Consider the following 19,065-nt stretch of genomic DNA (forward strand, 5'->3'; position numbering starts at 1 on the left):
GGTGTGGTGTTCTGTCCCATCTAGTGGCACTGAGACCACTTAGAAAGAGAGATAAAATGAGTCTGCTCTACAGTCTTAGCTAACAGCAAGCTGGCTTTTAGCCCATGTGGTAGAGGCTCATGCACTAACCTCCTGAGGTCCGAAGTTCAGTCCTGCTGACTGGGGTCTACCCTTCGGCATAACAATATCACTTCTGTATTCCTTATCCTCATGTTACAGATGAGGAAGCTAATACTTACCGACCTTCGTAAAGTGTCTGATCTTTTCAGATGAAGCGAATGATACAAGAATTAAGCACTACCATTGGTTCTGCTGAAATCAGCAGATAAGAGGAACTACAAAACTATGTACTGAGTGCAAATAAAAACCAACCTATTTGCATAGTCTACAAAGAGCAGGTGCATTTCAAGACCCTTCATTCTTTTACATATAAGTAACTTTAGACAGAGTTTTACATATTTCAGAATAATTCCCACTGTGCAATTTATTAATTGTCCTTTTTATTTGGCTTTAAAAGATTAGGCTGAAATCCACTAAGGCAATAGTAAAATAATCCAAACTGTAACATACAAATCATCACATAATATGAAACTACTAAATAAAATCAGCAATGTGCTAGTAGCATGAACTATTACTAGCATAGTATTTTGGAATGTTGAATAGACATAATAGGTGTGAAATTTTGCAGAAGCTCTCTCTTTAAATTAGAAAAAAATAGCACAAGAAGCAGTTGTGGTAACACATGGGATCTCAAGTGGCCAAATGTCAATTCAATTAACTATCAAAGTTTCTCCAATCAGTCAATACTCCAGGTTCTGGACTTTCTTCTTTCAAATATTGAAATCTTAGATGGATTTGTGTGGAGCAATGAGGACATCTTGAGGCCAGTTAGAAAAATGCAAAGCTTACAGTCCTAGATTGGTAAGGATAGACTTCAATGGATCTGTAAGATATGCCCCAGATATGGCTTTGCTGTTCTGCAAAGCAAGTACAACCCTAACTAAAGTCAATAGGAATTGCATTTCTGAAATTCAGGCCATATTCCTTAGCCACTAAGTCAATTTAAAGATAGTAAGACAATAATTACTTACAAGAAACCTCATATTTGCCATACTTCTAACTTTATATTATGACTGTACATTATTAGAGATTCCGGTCCTGGCTACTTACTTTATTATAACAAAAATAAGATTGAAAAAAGGTAGCATGACTTTTCTTTCCACTCCTGAATACCAGACCATAATGGAAATCAGCATTACAATATACAGATTTGTAAAAAGATCAAAAATAATTCAAATAATTTGAAAGGAATAAAATGCAAATCTACACAGAAATTAAATTTTCACAGTGCATTACATTATCCACAAATTTCAAGTATTCTTTCCATATCGTACCTCTGAAAAATTAACTCAAGATCAAATCTTTACTACCTATTCTGTTTAAGATGCCTTTGTATATCCAAATTTCATATATTTTTCTAAGCACTCTCAGTTAAAACTGGAGTCTTGGGTCCATTTGAAGAGCTTTCTGTTCCCTGAGTGCCATCTGCAGATTTGAAATCTTCACGCACTTCCATATTCATATTGGCCTCTGACTCCAGTGAGGTGATATCGATAGTAATCAAATTAGCCTCCTGATTTGTTTTATCTGCTTCAATGTCAATTTCAACTGTATCTTCCTGCTTGCTGTTTTTCTTTACTTGTCCGTTCTGTGCAGGGTAGATGCTGCTAATAGTATCATACAGGAACTGGTATTGTTCCTAATACAAAAAAGAAGGGATTAGTGTGATGAAGAGATGAAATGCCATGTGATTGAGCCAGGATGTCTGATTTTTTTTTTTTTTTGTCTTAAGTGTTGACAATGTGAATCCTTCCATCTTACTGAAACATTCAGCATAAGGTGGTCTCTATGGCTACTGGCCCACAGGAAGTTGAAGCACCTCCCTGCTATGCTCAATTCAGAGTTTTTGGTGACACGGCACTGAGGGCATCCCTAATTCCAGGTAGATCAGATACTAGGTCACTATCTATAATCACCCCAGTCCCAAGGCAGTTTCGCAGAATCCATCCCTCTTGATTCACGTGTCAAAAATATGTTTTAAAGAGAATGAAGCAGGACGATTAAGTGTATGGTAGTGTCTACTGTTCAGTTCTCTAATAAACCACAGCAGAGTTAGCATATCTAGATGATTTACATGGATTGTCAGAGAGAAGAATGCATATTCATGCAAGCAGGAAAGCAGCTTCTTCTGTGCACTCTTCAGAAAATAAGGAGGGCATTTTCTAACCTGCCTAAGGCAGTTAGGTATCCACCTCCCGTGGAATTCAGTGGAAGATGTGCTCCTAAATCCCCTAAATATTAATGGTTTACAAACAACATGTACTGTTGACCTTTTCAGTTTCAAGAAACTGATTATTATAGCTGTGGATAGGCTGAAGACTAGTTCCTTCTTATCACCAATAGCTAATTCACAACTGCTGATGAATAATTACGGATGAGATAATTATAATACATTTCATATGCAGAAACAATGCCAGTGTTATTAGAACGTTCATGACTAAAGATAAGCAAATCTATTGCCTTGTTTGGTTAACTCACAGGATTTACTTACAAAAGTGGAGACCATTCCTGGCCTGGCACGTCGAAGAGATTTCACAACTTGGAAGACATCTATCACATCTTCTGTTTCTGCACTTTCCAAGAGAGTCAACAAGGCGCAAAATACACCAGTTTGTTCAGATCCATCACTAGAAGATACACATTATTGGAATTCAAAAATCAGTACAATTTATCACAAGCAGTTAGGTTTATTTTAAAGATTATTGTACTGACAACAGTCACAAAGACTCCTATCTCTGAAATATTTCTAACTGGAATGAGATTATAGTAACCAAGAGTACCATTAAGATACAAAGAGGACATCCAATTTTTACTGTGCTACATTATACCTAGCCCTTATGTAGCCATTCAATTGTGAGGGGGTTTGGGGGGAAGGCAGCCTCTTCTCCTTTTTTTGTAGCTTGGTAAGGATCAACCAGATTTAGCTCCTGCCCTTGGGGACTACAGGGCTACTATCACAATGGTCTCTCAGTGGTGCATGACACTTACTAGTGGGTAGGGAGTAAGCGTAACTCTTCCTTTCCCATCCCACTCCCAATATGCTCTCAGTGGTCAGAATTGCTGATTTGTCTTACAAGATGAGTAAATTGCCCCCCAGTGCAACACAGAGCCCTGAAGAGGCATTATGCCACTGTACTGGTGCTTCACGTCACTCCCAACTCAGGACACATAAGACTTGGACCATACTAATGTTAATAGCTAGCCATGTGCAAGGTATAATGGCCAGCAAAGGAACCAGGTCCATATATACTAGGTTTGGTGAAATTGACACCTCCCTGAACAAGGCTGGCCTTTCCAGCTGGTTGGTGCAGCCCTACAATTCACTGTGAGCTTCACTAGGACCCCTGCCAACAAAATGTTGGAAGAATGTGCTGAGCGGACCGTTCTCTGGTCGTGGCTTTGTACCAGCCAGCACATCTACTTTTTAGATAGCTCTTGCCTTCTGCCCTAACCCATGTCTCAATGGAGGGGAGGTTGTGGCCACTTTGCAATGTTGCACGATACATAGGTGAAAGGTCTGCAATGGGAGCCCTCTGCTGGGAGAAGCTGGTGTACACTGTTGGGTAACTTTAGTCTCCGGGCTTTACGAAAGCCTAGGAGTAACAGTAAGAATTATGAAACTGCTATTGCCAAATATAACCAAACAGTAGAAATGCACTAAAATATGTATAGCACCCAGACCCACCGGCAGTGAATGACAATTGGAACGCTCCGGCTGCATCTGATGTCTTCAGTGACACATTTAGCTGTAAGTTTTTGTTTGAGGTTCAGAATCATGGTAACTAAGTCTTTGGGGTTTTCAGGAAGCTCCAAGCTATTCCACTTGTGGTACTGGTACATATACACATTTCGAGTTTCTTTCCTCTGCAAAACAGAGATTAACATATAGTAAATTCAAGGGATAACATAATAATCCACATTATATTTATTCCACGTTAATTTTAAAAAAAATCCTGATAATCACTTAGGACTAGACTGACTTGAACTATGCCTGCGAAGGGTGATAACATTGTGGGTACTCAGACCTTGTGCACCCACTGCTATCCATTTAGGAGGTAGATTGGGCCTGGGTGGAGACTTGACTGAATTACCTTACAGTGTGTCATAACTTGCTGTGGGACCAGGCCAGCAATAAATTACTGTCCACTGGAGACAGAGAAGAGCAAGGTCGGAGCTGTGCCTCAGGGAAGTCTCTGTTCCTCATTTTACTTATGTCTGACTTTGTAATTCAATGGTGACTGTAAGTCACATTTTAATGACTATTAAAACGTTTAAAGGAAGGAATTAATAAAACATCAGCTAGCAAAACACAAACAGGTTTGTTCTTGTCTTTTGGTTGTTCCTTATTTTGTTTGCCCTTTACAAAAGACTAAGTTTAAAATAGAAGAACAAGTGTAAAATTCCCGTCTGTCATTTTTTATCTTTTACCTTCCCATGCGTTACATCAAATGCACGTATGGTGTAGCCAGAAGACAGGTTGACATCTTTCATTTCAACTTCTATACCTTCATATGTTTGCTTTCCTTCTCCCCAGTATTGTGCACAGAGTTGCTAGAAATGAAGTATAAATCAGTCCTTATTTTTATCATTGTGTCTGCTTTTCTTTCCAAATCAATTTAAAGGATGCATATATTCTATAACTATTCAGTTTCATTTTATCATAAAATACATCATTGATGAACTTTCAGCACAATTTAAAATATAAAGATGGAATAAATCCTATTAGAAAACAAAATAGTTGATAGGTTGAATCACTTTCTGACAGAGTCACATTTTTGGTTTGGAAATTAGAATTTCATTGCAATTTAGAGATTCGAATTCTGTTCTTTTCTCTTTTGAAGGGTATTGTATCATATACTTTACTTTGAAGATGACAAACTAACCTGATCTCCTTCTTTCAGCTCTGTCAACATAACAATTACTTTGACTTTTCTTTGAACGATCATTTGCCAGAAGTCATTGATTGTTTCTGGTAGTGGCCCTTGCGTTGCAATCATTTCTTTTGGACCCCAGTAGCCCTAAAAAAAGACCATTTGAACATGTGATTTATTTTTACTAACTCATTTGAAAGGCAGTTGTCATATGTAAAGAAGTATTTACCATCTAAAGGGAGTTTGGTAGCCTACATGAAATGAGTTAATGTCTCAGTATAGTTTCTAGAGGACAAGTATCCATTTTAAAAAACCGTCATCACAATTGGCAATAGTTCACAGTGTCACCAGAAAGGACAAAAATTTGTGGGCACATGACTGACTGTCCATAACTAGCAGTCCTTTATCCAGGACAAAGTTGAGACACATTTGTACAGCTCTGTGGGAAAGCTAAGACTGCCAATATCTGAGGGAGAATGTATTTTGGGGTTAAAAAGAAGATTTACCACAACTGGTATTAGAAACTGGATATTGAGTGACGACTCTAGCAACATCATAGAGTAGCTAAGCAAGTCAATGCAGACTAACATTGTATCTATTAGTAAACAGATACAGTATTTACAATCAGTAGATATGCTAGCTGTATTTTTGTCTACAGAGTTCAGACAAATCCCATTCATTGCATAATGTTATAATCAGTTATATCTGTTAGTGTCCAACAAAGGCCCTCCAAAGATGGTATCTTTTAGATGTGACTGGGACACCAAAAGCTTGCTTTTCAATGCTGGCCTCTGCTTTAACTAGGCCAAATTTGTACCCACAAAAAACTACATAAAATTGACTATAAGGGAAATTAATATATATAACTACCCGTGTGTACCTGGAATTCTCATAGGTGGAAGTCTACCCATATATGTGCTGGCAAAAATATAGGTGGCACTGAAAAGCCTAGCTGAAAGGTTTTAAAAGAAACTATAAAAGATAATTATTTTACCATCACTCTGTTTATTGCAACATTCACTAGATTTAGGGCTATTACGATTAAAGTATTTAACTCTTTGAGGCTGTATAGATTAGGACAGTGTAAGGTAAGAACTCTGTCTTTCTCCCATGGGACAGCCAATATTACAAGATTTTTGTGATTCAGTCTATAAAGGAACATCCAAATAAAGTGCCAGATCTTGATTGTCTTACTCACGTAACTAGTACCATGCTAACGAAGCCAATAGGACTACTAGAGAAAGTAAGATGAGCAGAAATTGGCACATAGGGACTATCTGCGGAAAGCATATTAGATACAAGTAGTTTTATCCTCTAAATACATACAGTTATGAATGATGCATTTATGTATCTGCTTGCTTCCTCACAATCACTGTCCTCATCAGATGATTCCTCTGAATCATGTTCACTCTCTTTGCTTTTCTCCTCTTCATGTTTAATTGGTACTCTGTTAAAGTCATCTGAAAAAAAAAGTGTCACAACAATAGCAACCATCTCCCTTCTTAGTTTTGTTACAATGGAAAGGGAATGTAGAAAAAGTGCAGTTATTCTGCAGTTATGCAATGGCATAGAGGCAGCAGACATGCCACAATGGTTGTTTGGAAAAATAAATCAAGGACTCCTCACAGCTTATATTGTAACAAATCATTCACATCCTAAATCTTCTGTGGTGGAGTACATATCAATACGGCAATTTACTGTCCTGTTTTATCTGTAATCTTTTGTAAGAAGCCTTCATACAATTAGAACAAACTGAGAGCAGACATCATCGCAAACACTTACATGGAATCATTTTGGAATTCCGGTTTTTACTTTTATTTTCCTGTCGATTGCCAGTGTTCTGTGTCCGCCATCCCCTGTAGGATGGTAGCCTCTAAGGAAAGAAAGCATACAAGGTCATGCCATGTGCTAAACAATGGTTCGCCAGCTTCATAAAATTGTGATACTCTCAGAGACCCATCTCCTCTCTTAATATCTCAGTCCCCTACTGCTTCATTTCATACCATGGAAGTGCCTGGACCACAATTTACGAACCCTTGAATCTACCACGTGCAGTACCATAAGAAATCATGCAGATAGGAAACAATTTAAAAAGATTGAGCTGCTGTATTTTATGAACAATGTTAACAAAAAGGAAATAAAATTGCTATTTCTTTAAGACATTTCACCACTTTAAAAGTTTTTCCAGGAACACAAAGTTAATCTATTAAGTTTATTATTGTACTGCCAGAGAATATATACCACACAAAATATATCTGTATAGTGATCTACCAACTATGGTACCCACTTTTCGTGGGCATCATAAGCAAACTGATTTTTTGTCAAATACATGGATCGCTAGTGGTAATTTGCACCCTCACATCCACATTGGCACAAAGACATTATTGCTACAAATAAATTGATAACCCTAGATTCAGTTTTTTAATACATTTTTCATCTCTCTAAGGTCCTGATCCTACAAGCTATTCTATTCAGGCAGTTGCTTGTTCTGCATCTACGTGGAAAAGCTTGCTGGATTGGAGCCTAAATCTTTAATTTTATACACACTCCTGGTTCAGCCATACGAAATTATATATTTGTCCATTATATTTTGTCTCTCGTTTCTCAGAAGGATAAAGAAATAAAGCTATGGAACCCTAAGGGGAAATACTGGAGGGGAAAAAAAGAATTACTGTATGTTTTCAATAAGATAAAAATAATTAAAAATACAAAATATCAATTTACTATCAGAAAAACTGGACTTGGTAAAACTCAGTATGAATATTCCAGGGGCCAGAAATTTGTAAAATGGCCTAGCTCAGCTGAAGACAATGTCACTATGCCCATTTAGACCAGATGAATATCTGGCCCCATCCCTATTCCCCAGCAACCAAATATTGGATCTAATTCTGCCACCCTCGCTTTGAGCAGTTCCTTAATCTGTTGATTTCATTTAAAATGGCCAATTTAGTTGGCAGAATTTGACTCTGAATTATTGGCTTATTTAAATTACCACATGTCACTTTTTTGTTTAAAATCAGAACAGAGAGTCGAATAAAACAGAATGCATTATTGCATTTACCTGGAATTCTGCTTCCAGCAGAGAGGGTTCACTGGGAGGATCTTTTTTCTTCAGATTATTAAGGTAGGTGTGCAGTTCAGAGAGAGTGACCTCTGTTTCACCAAACTGATTGTATTCCACCAGTGCTTGATGGATCAGGATGTACTGTGACTAGTGTTCCCCAATTTAAGGATGAGGGGATTTCAAAAATTGAAAATAATAATTAGAAAGATTTTTCAAATTGCTCTTACTATCTAAAACATATAATAATATTCATGTATTCTTATTACTGTTGCTATATTACATTGGCAGTAGATACAGCTATTGTTATGTCAATTAAATGCAGTTGGCTGTGTTAGTGCAACATTTAGTGCTTTTGATCAAAGGTGCTGTATAAATAAAATGTAACGTAACTCAGGTTGTACAACTAAGAATTTGGGGTGTGGTTTTCCAAAACACCCACCTAAGTTAGGAGCTCAAGTCCCATCAGTCATTTTCAATGGAACTTGTGCTTCTAAGCACTTCTGAAAATCCCACACTAAAGAAAAAAAAAGTGAATATGCATAGTTAACCTTGCCCAAAAATGTTAATATTTTGGTGCCAAAAGAGAATAGGCTTCTATATATTTTTGTCCCTTTTTTTGGTTGCAAATCTAAATTTTTAAAAAATGGTTGATATGTCGAACTTTGGAAAATGTTGACCATCCCTGCTTCATAGATGGTTTTCCTCCTCCTGTTCTTTCATAGTTGTATATTTCCCTGGACAACTGCAATGGAAAATCATGGCCATATTAGTTTTACCTAGGGTTGAGCTAGCTGGGCACAGCTTTTCCTGAGGGAGATTAATAAATGGAACAAAGCAGCGAGCTCTAGAACATACCTCCACTTGAACCATTAGGCATCGCTGTCGACGGAGCTTTACAACATAGCCATAAACATCCACTCTGCCTTCTACCTCCAGCCCCTCTAGCATAGCGTCGATCGCAATATAGGTTCCAGTACGTCCAACACCAGCACTGACAAGTACAAAGTGATAGTTATTAAGAGAGGAGGATGAATGCCAGTCATGTTCTGCAAGGTGATGCAAAGCAGTGCAAAGAGTGTGGCTTATAATAAATTAATCCACAGTTCAAACTCTGGTAAACTTACATTTTAAATATCTTTTAAATAAATAAGGACAATATTTTCAAACTAAATAAGTGTCTGCTTTTTAAAAGTTGCATGCATCCTCAGGTCCCATTGATCTGAATAGGAGTTGTACGCTTCTTATTACCTTTGAAAATCAGACCTCTTATTTAGGTCTGTAAATATGGATTAAGGTGCTACTTTAAAGCAACCAATTTTGAAAATTTTGGTCTAAGCAACTATTGCTAATCTTCCCTGCCTTGTTTTTCTCGGTAGCTCTGGCTAGAACTTGTTTACTATTAGAGAGTTTCTGTAATATTTACCTGCAATGAATCACTACTGGGCCACTAAAAAAGTTGCTTAAAGCATTAACTCTGCGGCGTAATTTGAGGAGAAGATGAGGATCTTCAGGCACTCCATGGTCTGGCCAGCTAGTGAACTGAATGTGAGTCACATCTCTCCCAGGTGTCTTCTCCTTTCTCTGGACAACGTGGAATTATTTCATTAGTACCACACCAAAATCAAATGTAAATATACAAAGCATAGAATAAAGCAGAAAAATAGGTACAGTAGGCATCTAGTATTGCAACAGTGATTCCAGACGCTGTACAGTCACATGTTCTTTCCAAGGTTTCAGAAGTTGGAACATTTTCCAATTTTAATAACAAAAAGTGGTTAAAAATAAAAGCCATACATGTGGAACATGCCATAACTTGAAGAAAGAATATAATGACAATCCACTAAGGTGAAGTCCAGTATTATCATCATAAGAATACTTTATTTTGTGATTATGTAGAATGTACCATGTGTTCTCCTCTGTACTTGTACATCATTTAGGAAGTCACCATAAAGGTCTATGTGCTGCCAAGTATATTTGTTGGTTATTTTGCCATCTGTAATTTCAACTACCTGCTAAGGTCACACAGACCCACAGAGGAATGAAGGAAGTCTAAAAATAGCAACTCAGAACAGAAGTGGGGCTGTCAAACCTTTGACAATCGCTGAGGCTGCTCATGATTTCTAAATCACTGTATTCAAGGCTTAAGGCATAGCAGGTCCCATAGGGTCACAGACTCTGCTTTAATATGCTGTTGCCAGGATCAGGGAGAAGGTAAAATACATTTTGGTAGCTGGGGAACTATGACTGTGAAGCCAAATAAGAAAAAAAATTACAATGGGGTGCACTTGGCCATTGACTATATGATGGAGATGAATCACAATGACTAAACAACAATATACATCTTGACTGTTTCCATTCTCTTGTTGTGAATGGAGAGTTGGGGACAGAGATCTAACAGCAGAAGAACAATAAAACCTGTATTATTGTCTCTCAGGAAGCATTCTGCAGTCAGCAGACTATACCATCATTGTGGCAGTCTGAATATACCACGTGACGTTCTCACCTTGTGCTTGGTTAGATATTAACCTGAAGCCATGCCTGTTTAGGATGTAATATACTGAAAATGAATTCTCTCACCCAGGCAAAGTGCTGGGATGCGAGCTCTGATTCATAACTGTATGCTTATCTTACACGCAAGCAATACTCTGCACTCTGACTAGCTGATGTTTAATTTATACAATGACCAACTCCTTATTCCTCGATACCTATTCAGTAGGTGAATCTCCAAATAGGAGATGCCAATTTTGGTTGGCTGTATTCCTGGACATGACATAATCTTTAATTAAAGATTAATTTTTAATTCCTGGAGATTCCAGAACAATCCTGGAGGGCTGGCAACTCTAAGGCACTGACTGAGAGTCCCAGGTAGCCAATCAGAGCATAGAATTTGCATAATTATTGTACAGTTGCTCCTACTAGGTTATGAGCTTTAATAATGTGTGTTTGGAAGTTTCATAAGGGTTTCTGAGTTGTTGCTTTTTTCTCCATTCTTAGCCTACATAAAATTCAACTGATATTTTACAGTACTTTGAATGATAATCAGCTGTGACAGCAGTCACAAGCTATTTAATTTTAATGTTTTTGTTAATATGATCTTACAGCCAAGCAAGCAAGCACCAAACAAATTGATGCATGACAAAAATTAATTCATATTACTTCTGATCTGCAACACTGTAGCTATTGTAATTTGGAGTCTCTCCTATGCATGATGCCACAGAGTTTTATTAACACTTAAGGGGCTTGGTATAGCCACCATACTCACAGAAAGTGGTAACTATCTTAGGCTTAGTGGGACTAGTCCCAGAGTAAGCTTCTACTCCATTTGAGAAAAGGTAGCAGAACTGGGGCCTAAAGATGAAAACATGGGAGCAAGATGGGTCTGGGAGGTGCTATACTATTTATGTTTCAAGATGACCTGAACCTCCAGCACATTTATTCCTTAAATCTAACACAACAAACAATAAATGGTGCCCTGACTACACGCTATGTATCCCCACTGAAATAAAGTTGCAAGGAATAAAAGGGGAAAATGTATCCCTAGAAGGTAAATTCTACACTCAGTTACACTCTAGGAACTAGTGGTGCTTCACTGGTATAACTGAGATTGAGAATTGGCCTAAAAATCTTGAAAACTCCATATTGACCCCTCATAGCTCTAAACCACGGAAGTTTATAAATACAATAGACGTTACTGTAAACTATAATTGTCCCCATACAGTTCAGACAAGGACAGGCAATACGGTTCTAAGAGCCACATTTCTGAGTGAAATTACTAGGGGGAAATAATATTCAATGTGGTGGTCTCAGTGTTAATTTAAACATATATTATTCTATGTTCATAAACCAATAACAAGTTTTCCTAATTTAAAAGGGGTAAATCTCTGACAAAACCACAGTATATTGCATACAATTTATCCAGTCTTGTCAGCTGGCTTATAGAACAGAAAGTTACTGGTGTTCCTGTTGAGAATACTGGGCCCATGGTAAAGAGGGAAATCCTAGTGATAAGATAAGTTTCCAATTCATATTTGCCCTATGACATTATACACCATCTACTAGGTATTCTCTCAAGCTCTATGTTGCTTGGTAGAAACAGGGGAAAATACTAACTGTCACTGTTGTTCTGGAAGAATCTCTGATAATAGTCTCTTTATACCATCTATATAGACCAATTCAAATTATTCTCACATTAATAAGCCAACTCACATTTGTAATATGCAGTTTCTGAATAATGTAGTCAGGACACGTTTTACTTTCATTGCTCTTCACAACAATGTCCCCAAAAGTTTCAGTGCTGTTCTCCGTTGTCGGCCAGTATTGGGCACATTTGTTCTATGAAAATACAAAGTTAATGGATTAGAAGCAGGATATCAAAGTGACAGTGAAATTAGGTTCTGAAGAAAGCTTGAAATAAAATAAAATCAATACCAGATAAAATACATAACCAATACTTCAGTATCATTTCAGTTTCTGATAAATACTGTAGTTTGTCCCTTAAAGAGTTTACCACTGCTTTAGTTAAACATTCAAAAACCCAAAGATCCAGATTCTGGCCTCATGCACAAAGCCTGAAGGGATTTACATAGAGAACAAGATGGGAAGGAATCCTATCCTCCAACCTAACTGCAGGGGCAAAACAGCTGCACAGTTCATGCACAGTCATTCACTGCCTGAAGGCTACAGTAGAGATTGCAGCTCAGTCTGTGACTCCTGCTTATATTTCTAGTCAGTGAATATACATAGCTGCAGATGCAATAGTCATGCACCATCGCCTCTCGCAATTCATGCCCAAATGCCCTTCCACTCCTGTTAGCAGTGTGGCTATACTGCAAACATGTGTGCTGCCAGCCAGCTTTTTCCCTTAAAACGATCAGAATATCAATACTCCCATCTGTATCTGAAAAATGTGGCCCTACCAGGGTGGTGAGCACTCTCCTAATCACTGCTTCCAAGTTTGGTTTCAGAAGTAGGAAAAGGAGGGCTAGGGTGACCAGACAGTAAGTGTGAAAAATCAGGGTGGGGAGTAATTGGAGCCTATATAAGAAAAAGACCTAAAAATCGAGACGGTCTCTATAAAATCGGGACATCTGGTCACCCTAAGGAGGGCACAAAACAAAATGGCAGAGAACTGTGGAGGCAATGCCAAGATATTAGGACAGGATGCTGGGGGAAGAGGAGGAAAGTCCCAAATACAGAATATGCCCCCTTTCTCTAAGAGTTGTGACAGGTCTGCAAGGGTGTGGGGGAGGGAGAGAGATTTTAGTGCAGCTCAGCAAATTCTAATTCAGGGAGTTTGAGGTAAGTTATACTCTCTGCAAGAAGGGTATCTGCAAGAAGGTGGAATGTAGCTCTCTATTCCTTAGGGCAATGTGTCAGATGATATATTGAGAATGCTGCTGATTAAATAGTGTAAAAGGCAGAACCATGTAGGCTTGTTAATGTTATTCCTTTTCGGAGATTCTATCACAAATAAAGAGTAAAAACAAGAATGAACAAGGATTCAAAAGAAATACTTGAATGCAGAGAAAACATTTAAAGGAAAAAAGAACAGCATAATTCACCACAGGAGAGCAACCTCCTGTATACTGCAGTGTGTGTGTGTGTGTGTGTGTGTATCACACTCACCCTATTATTTTCTTCACAGCGAGTCACCATAACAATAATTGTTGCCTTATGTTCCCAGATCATTCTCCAGAAATCATCAGTGGTCTCATCCTTGGGGCCTAGCAGATAACGTATTTGATAAGAGATCCCTTCCCAAAAATTAGGAAACACAGGAAGACTAGAACATAGTTACTATACCTATTATGGCTCAGAAGCCATCCAAAGGTCATGCAATACTAGCCATAGACTGAATGACTTAATTATGATTCCACCATCTTAGTCTACATACTTTTAAAACTTTATTGGTGTGTGGCTGAGACGGACAAAAATTCTCCAGTGTTAAAATAAAGCAAATACTTATAGCCAATATGTATGAAGCATAATTTGAAAAAAGTCTATTCTGCACTCCTCAAATTCCCTTCTTTGGTGGTCATAACTCCCCAAACCCAAACATTCTAGCACTGCTTTATTTATTAAATTCCACATATGCTGGGCATCCAATTTTTGTTTAAATATATTAATACTGTTTGACTCCACCACTTTGATTACAGAATAATTGGGTGAAGAATTAAATAAAAAATAAAGTAAAAATTTACCTTGTGCAGCAATGTACTTCCTTGGTTCTTTGAAACCCTGTTTTAAAAATATATATCATTACTAAGCATTTAAAGATAGTAGATAAAGATTGTAAAAAGATTTGTCACTACAGAAATCTACATATTTAACATGCACAATAATATGGACACCAATCCAATAGTACCAAACACAGCATAAAGATAGAACTAAAGAAGTGGAAACAATCAGTTCAAGAAGAGTCAATCAAATGCATTTGGTGCCTGAAATGGGACACGTATAAACCATTTTTCATTTGTGCATCAAAAATTTTACTGAGAGAAGTCACTCACATCAATATGGCTTGCATTTATATAGTCTGATCCTGGGTCTCCATCCATCTCTGAGAGTTCAACTCGGTTATAATCATCTGTTTAGATAATTTAAAACAAAGTAATAGAATCGTTAACCAAGTTGCCTCAATATACTGATGTAAGCAAAAACAATGAAGTATTTACAGAATGTATGTAATTCACATTCAGTACTTACAAGGGAGAATATCAATGTAACGGTTTTTGTTTTGGTTGTAGTTTTTGCGTGCTTCCTTTATTGAGAACTTAGAGAAAACTCTGGGAATGCTCTGTAAAATATAATGTTTCTTTTATTCATAGAACGCATTTTAGATAACTTCAACTGGCAACAAAATTCACATACTTGTTAATTAGTTCTTAATGACAGTTGGAAGATAACATTCTATTATTCACAATATTATGATTCATGCTGATTAGCTTTTTGAACAAATATTAAGTTATATAAAGATTAATATATTTTCCATATAATCAAAAGATGCTTCTCTCTCTCTCAAAAGACTAATAAAGAAGTTCCATGTTGGATTCTAGTCTGAACAGAAATGAATAAAAACTGCTCTGAAATGCAGCATGAAGGGGCCCTGGTTCTTGACTGGGGCTTCTATAAACTACTACAAAACAAACAAACAAACAAATAAATAATAATAATAATACACTTCTAACTTCAACTCATAAAAGTAAAATCTTTAGAAACTGAGGAGTCCTAAAACCCACAGCAGTTGTGACAACCTTGGCTTAGCTTAAGTTTGTGTCTACACTTTGAGCTGGGGGTGTAATTCTGAGCTTGAGAAGACATACCAGTGCTAGCTCTGATCAAGCTAGTGCACTAAAAATAGAATGTAGCCATGGCACTACAAGCGGCTAGATGTCCTGAGTACATACCCATCTGAGATGGTAGGCATATATTGGTTCTGCCTGATTCAGAGCCAGGTCTCTCAGATAAGTGCCTTATCCACCAGCCTATTGGCTATTCTGAGATGGAGGTGAGGCATTCTTAATCTTAGATGTTTTGTAACACAAAAGGGATTGATTATTGAATGTGACAGATTCTTTTTAATGGCATGTTCCATAATATCTGGGTTTGGTATTTGTGTTATATTTCTGATTAGGCACAAACCTGAAACTCATCAAGGAAAAGTCTTCCTTCATCAGCAATCTTTCTCTTGTAGGTTTCCAACAACATTTCTGCAGGAATCGGCTCTACATTCATCAGTTGTTTTTCATCATCTTTAAATATACAGACATATATTTGATATTTATTTGTATTTGTTTTTAAAATGTACATAAAATCTCAGTAAATATATTTATTAAACAGTAAGATTAGCTAACAAGAACAGAAACATTCAAAGTGAGCCATATATGTTTATAGCACCAAGTCCCACCCCTTCATATGTGAGTAAACAGAGTCCCCAAAGCAACTGAACTTCTCCAGCGGGGTACATGTCAATGAAACACTGCATACATGGACTATGTCCATTTCTGGGCACTGCACTTTAGGAAAGACATATTGGAGAGATTCCAGAGGAGAACAACAACAATAATAAAAGATCTAAACAATCTGATCTATGAGGAAAGGTTAAAAAACTGAGTTGATTTAGTCTTGAAATAAGAAGATGGAGGGGAGACTTGATAATGGTCTTAGATATATTAAGGACTGTTATAAAGAGGACTGTGATCAATTTTTCTGCATGTCCACTGAAGGTAGAACAAGAAGTAATGGGCTTAATCTACAGCAAGGGATATCGAGGTTAGATACTAGGAAAAACTTTCTAACTATAAGAGTAGTTAAGCTCTGGAATAGACTTCCAAGAGAGTCTCTGGAATCCCCATCAATGGAGGTTTTTAAAAGCTGATTGGACAAACATCTGTCAGGGATGGTTTAACTTTACTTGGTCCTGCCATGGTGCAGGGGACTGAACTTGATGATTTCCTGAGGTCACACCCAGCCCTACATTTCTATTATTCTAAGACTTCTGCACCTCCTGTGTGCAGAGAAGTAGCATGCTGAGTGCACAGAGATGACTTGGGAAAGTGGTGAGTGTGTGGCCAGTAAGGCCATAGCAACATCTGAACCTGGCACAAGACACTTCGACCCAAACAAGGACAATAGTTAGATCAGTGGTCCCCAACCTTTTCGTCTGGTGGGTGTCAGACGAAGGACCACGGCGGCAGTGGAGCACCCGCCAAAATGCCGCCCAATTTCTGTGGCATTTTGGCGGTGACGCCTCTCGATGATGCCGCTTGTCAGTGGCAAGCGGTATCATTGAGAGGCGTCGCCGCTGAAATACCGCAGAAATTCGGGGGCGACGCCTCTCGATGACATCACTTGTCAGTGACAAACAGCGTCATCGAGAGGCGTCCCCGCCAAAATGCCACTGAAATTTGATGGCATTTCGGCAGGTGCTCCAATGCGGGTCAGGATGTGGGGACCACGTTGGGGACCCCTGAGTTAGATTGTGCTGCCACTTACATTTGAGTAATAATTAATAATTTATTACCTGTAATAAATTATATTACTGTGTTATGCACAGTAACAGTAACCATTACACTAATGTCATAAACTAATGTGAAAGTCATTCTGTCTTCCATGAGTTATTATGGTTAATTACAGTGTTAAGTCCTTGTGCATTTTGATGCTAATTTAAATTAAATTTTTGCTATTCCATACAGAAAGAGGACAAATGGATATAATTGGGAAAATGTCATCTTCCAATTAGTATAATTAGTTTTATAACCAGAAATAAGTTTATATTCTTTCAATATGTCCATAGAAAAGTGGATTCTGGTTTCTTTTAAATCAATAATAAAATAATATCAGCTGCACAGAAAACAGCAAAACATGTACAAAGGAAACTCCAGTGTAATTTCTTCATGTTATTGCTTCTCTACGAGAAATTACTCAGGGTGCTAGATCTGAAGAAAACAGGAAAAGCAAAGAGGGTGCAAAAATGGGCAACTCTGTCAAGTTACCCTCTGTAAATTAAAAAATGGAATTGAAACCATTAGTTCGTGCAAGAAATTTCCCCAAATTTATTACAGATGAATCCCAGTCAACACAGTCAAACTACTTTTCATCGTCTAGTGAGAATAGCTTCCCATACTAAATGGAGCAATCTCCTGACACATCTGTTTTTAAAATCTTTGACCCTGGTATAAAAACTATTTGTTCTCAGTGAATTAATTTGGGATTAGTTGGTACTGTCTGCCAAACCAATCACTGGCTCTTCCTTTCCCATTTTTTCAGGGGGATAAGGAATTTCTGGTAAGCACAGGGTGTGCAAAGTACTAGGAATAGGGCACCCAGAAAGACCTTAATAAAGAAGCACAGATTTGAGGCACCTCTTGTTTATACTTAATTTTTGGATTATGTATAGGTCTACTTGGGGTGAGTTCACTTCAGAGATGAATCTCATGAGGTTTTCTGAAGCCCCTTTCTGTATTCTGTTACAGCCATTGTTTGAGATACAGAAATAGTTTTACTGTCAAGATAATAAATACTAGATTTTCCAAGTTTTCCCAACATTTAATAAAGTTACAATCATTCACTTAAAGAACATGTATAGAATATCCACTGACCATTACCTTTGGCCTGGGCAAGGTTTGATTGTATTAATATCTAATAACTAATTTGTGTACATTAATTAGACTTTAGCCATCTAAAATACAGATGGCTATGAGATGGAATAAGACATTTGGTTAACATCTTATTTCCACTTACTAAACATATCTTATATGGAAAATGTACTTACCCCTCTTAACAAGCACCACATCTTCACCTGAATTGCTGTAAAACGCATGAGTGTTTGTTAAGGCTTTGACTAATGCGATGCATGTATGACAATGAATTAAAGGATACAATTAATTAAATAAAGGTAGAGTCTTATAAGACTATGGGGAGTGGAAAGGAGTGCTGAGTGATCTTCAAACCAGGTAAAATTCCCTTTATGGCACTTTGTTGCCTGACAAAGGCAGCCAGAGATTCCTATATCATATGGGAGTCCCCTAGTGGTCCCAGGATCAGAGGAGGTGGAAGAGCAAATTATAACTACACTCGCCTTCCCATCTTTAGCTAAGCTGAGTATGAGCTTGGCACAGCTGAGGACTGAGACTTCAGTTTTTGAACACTACTGCTATTTCATAAGTGGAGTTCTGGCTAGTGCCCTCTGATTTGCCATTACGTATCTGAGATCAAACTTCTGCATGAAACCCCGGTTCCCTTAACACTGTTCTGAAATCTTCTGTTTTAGCATAGATCTGGAAGAAAAAAGTCTGTATCGCACCTTGATCACTGTGTACACTAAAGAATGCCAGATACAACCTAACGTTCATATAAAAACAAAATATAAATGCTGGATATTTATTTCTCATGGTTTGGCAAGAATTCTGCTTACAGAAAACTTTTATAGATTCACAGATTTAGAGGCCAGAAGGAATTGTTAGATCATCTAGTCTGACCTCCTGTATAACAGGAGCCATAGAATTGAAT

General features: G+C 37.6%; 1 protein-coding gene across 5 annotated transcripts in view; it reads right to left on the reverse strand.

The window, feature by feature from the left end:
* Positions 1–480: 480 nt before the first annotated feature.
* The window catches only part of PTPRC (protein tyrosine phosphatase receptor type C), a 124,432-nt gene continuing 105,847 nt past the window's right edge, over positions 481–19,065 (reverse strand). For all 5 annotated transcript variants that reach the window (XM_032786235.2, XM_032786236.2, XM_032786234.2 and 2 more), the window contains 17 exons: positions 18,329–18,363; positions 15,697–15,806; positions 14,761–14,851; positions 14,565–14,641; positions 14,256–14,292; positions 13,681–13,778; positions 12,262–12,387; positions 9,479–9,636; positions 8,911–9,046; positions 8,053–8,202; positions 6,774–6,864; positions 6,318–6,451; positions 5,004–5,138; positions 4,549–4,671; positions 3,806–3,984; positions 2,612–2,747; positions 481–1,759 (listed from right to left, as the gene is read on the reverse strand). In XM_032786235.2, coding sequence (XP_032642126.1) covers positions 1,478–1,759; positions 2,612–2,747; positions 3,806–3,984; positions 4,549–4,671; positions 5,004–5,138; positions 6,318–6,451; positions 6,774–6,864; positions 8,053–8,202; positions 8,911–9,046; positions 9,479–9,636; positions 12,262–12,387; positions 13,681–13,778; positions 14,256–14,292; positions 14,565–14,641; positions 14,761–14,851; positions 15,697–15,806; positions 18,329–18,363 — 2,098 coding nt within the window. In that variant the 3' untranslated portion in view covers positions 481–1,477. The remainder of the gene's footprint in view (positions 1,760–2,611; positions 2,748–3,805; positions 3,985–4,548; positions 4,672–5,003; positions 5,139–6,317; positions 6,452–6,773; positions 6,865–8,052; positions 8,203–8,910; positions 9,047–9,478; positions 9,637–12,261; positions 12,388–13,680; positions 13,779–14,255; positions 14,293–14,564; positions 14,642–14,760; positions 14,852–15,696; positions 15,807–18,328; positions 18,364–19,065) is intronic.

This window comes from Chelonoidis abingdonii, chromosome 7, assembly GCF_003597395.2.
Source record: "Chelonoidis abingdonii isolate Lonesome George chromosome 7, CheloAbing_2.0, whole genome shotgun sequence".
Classification (NCBI taxonomy): domain Eukaryota; kingdom Metazoa; phylum Chordata; order Testudines; family Testudinidae; genus Chelonoidis; species Chelonoidis abingdonii.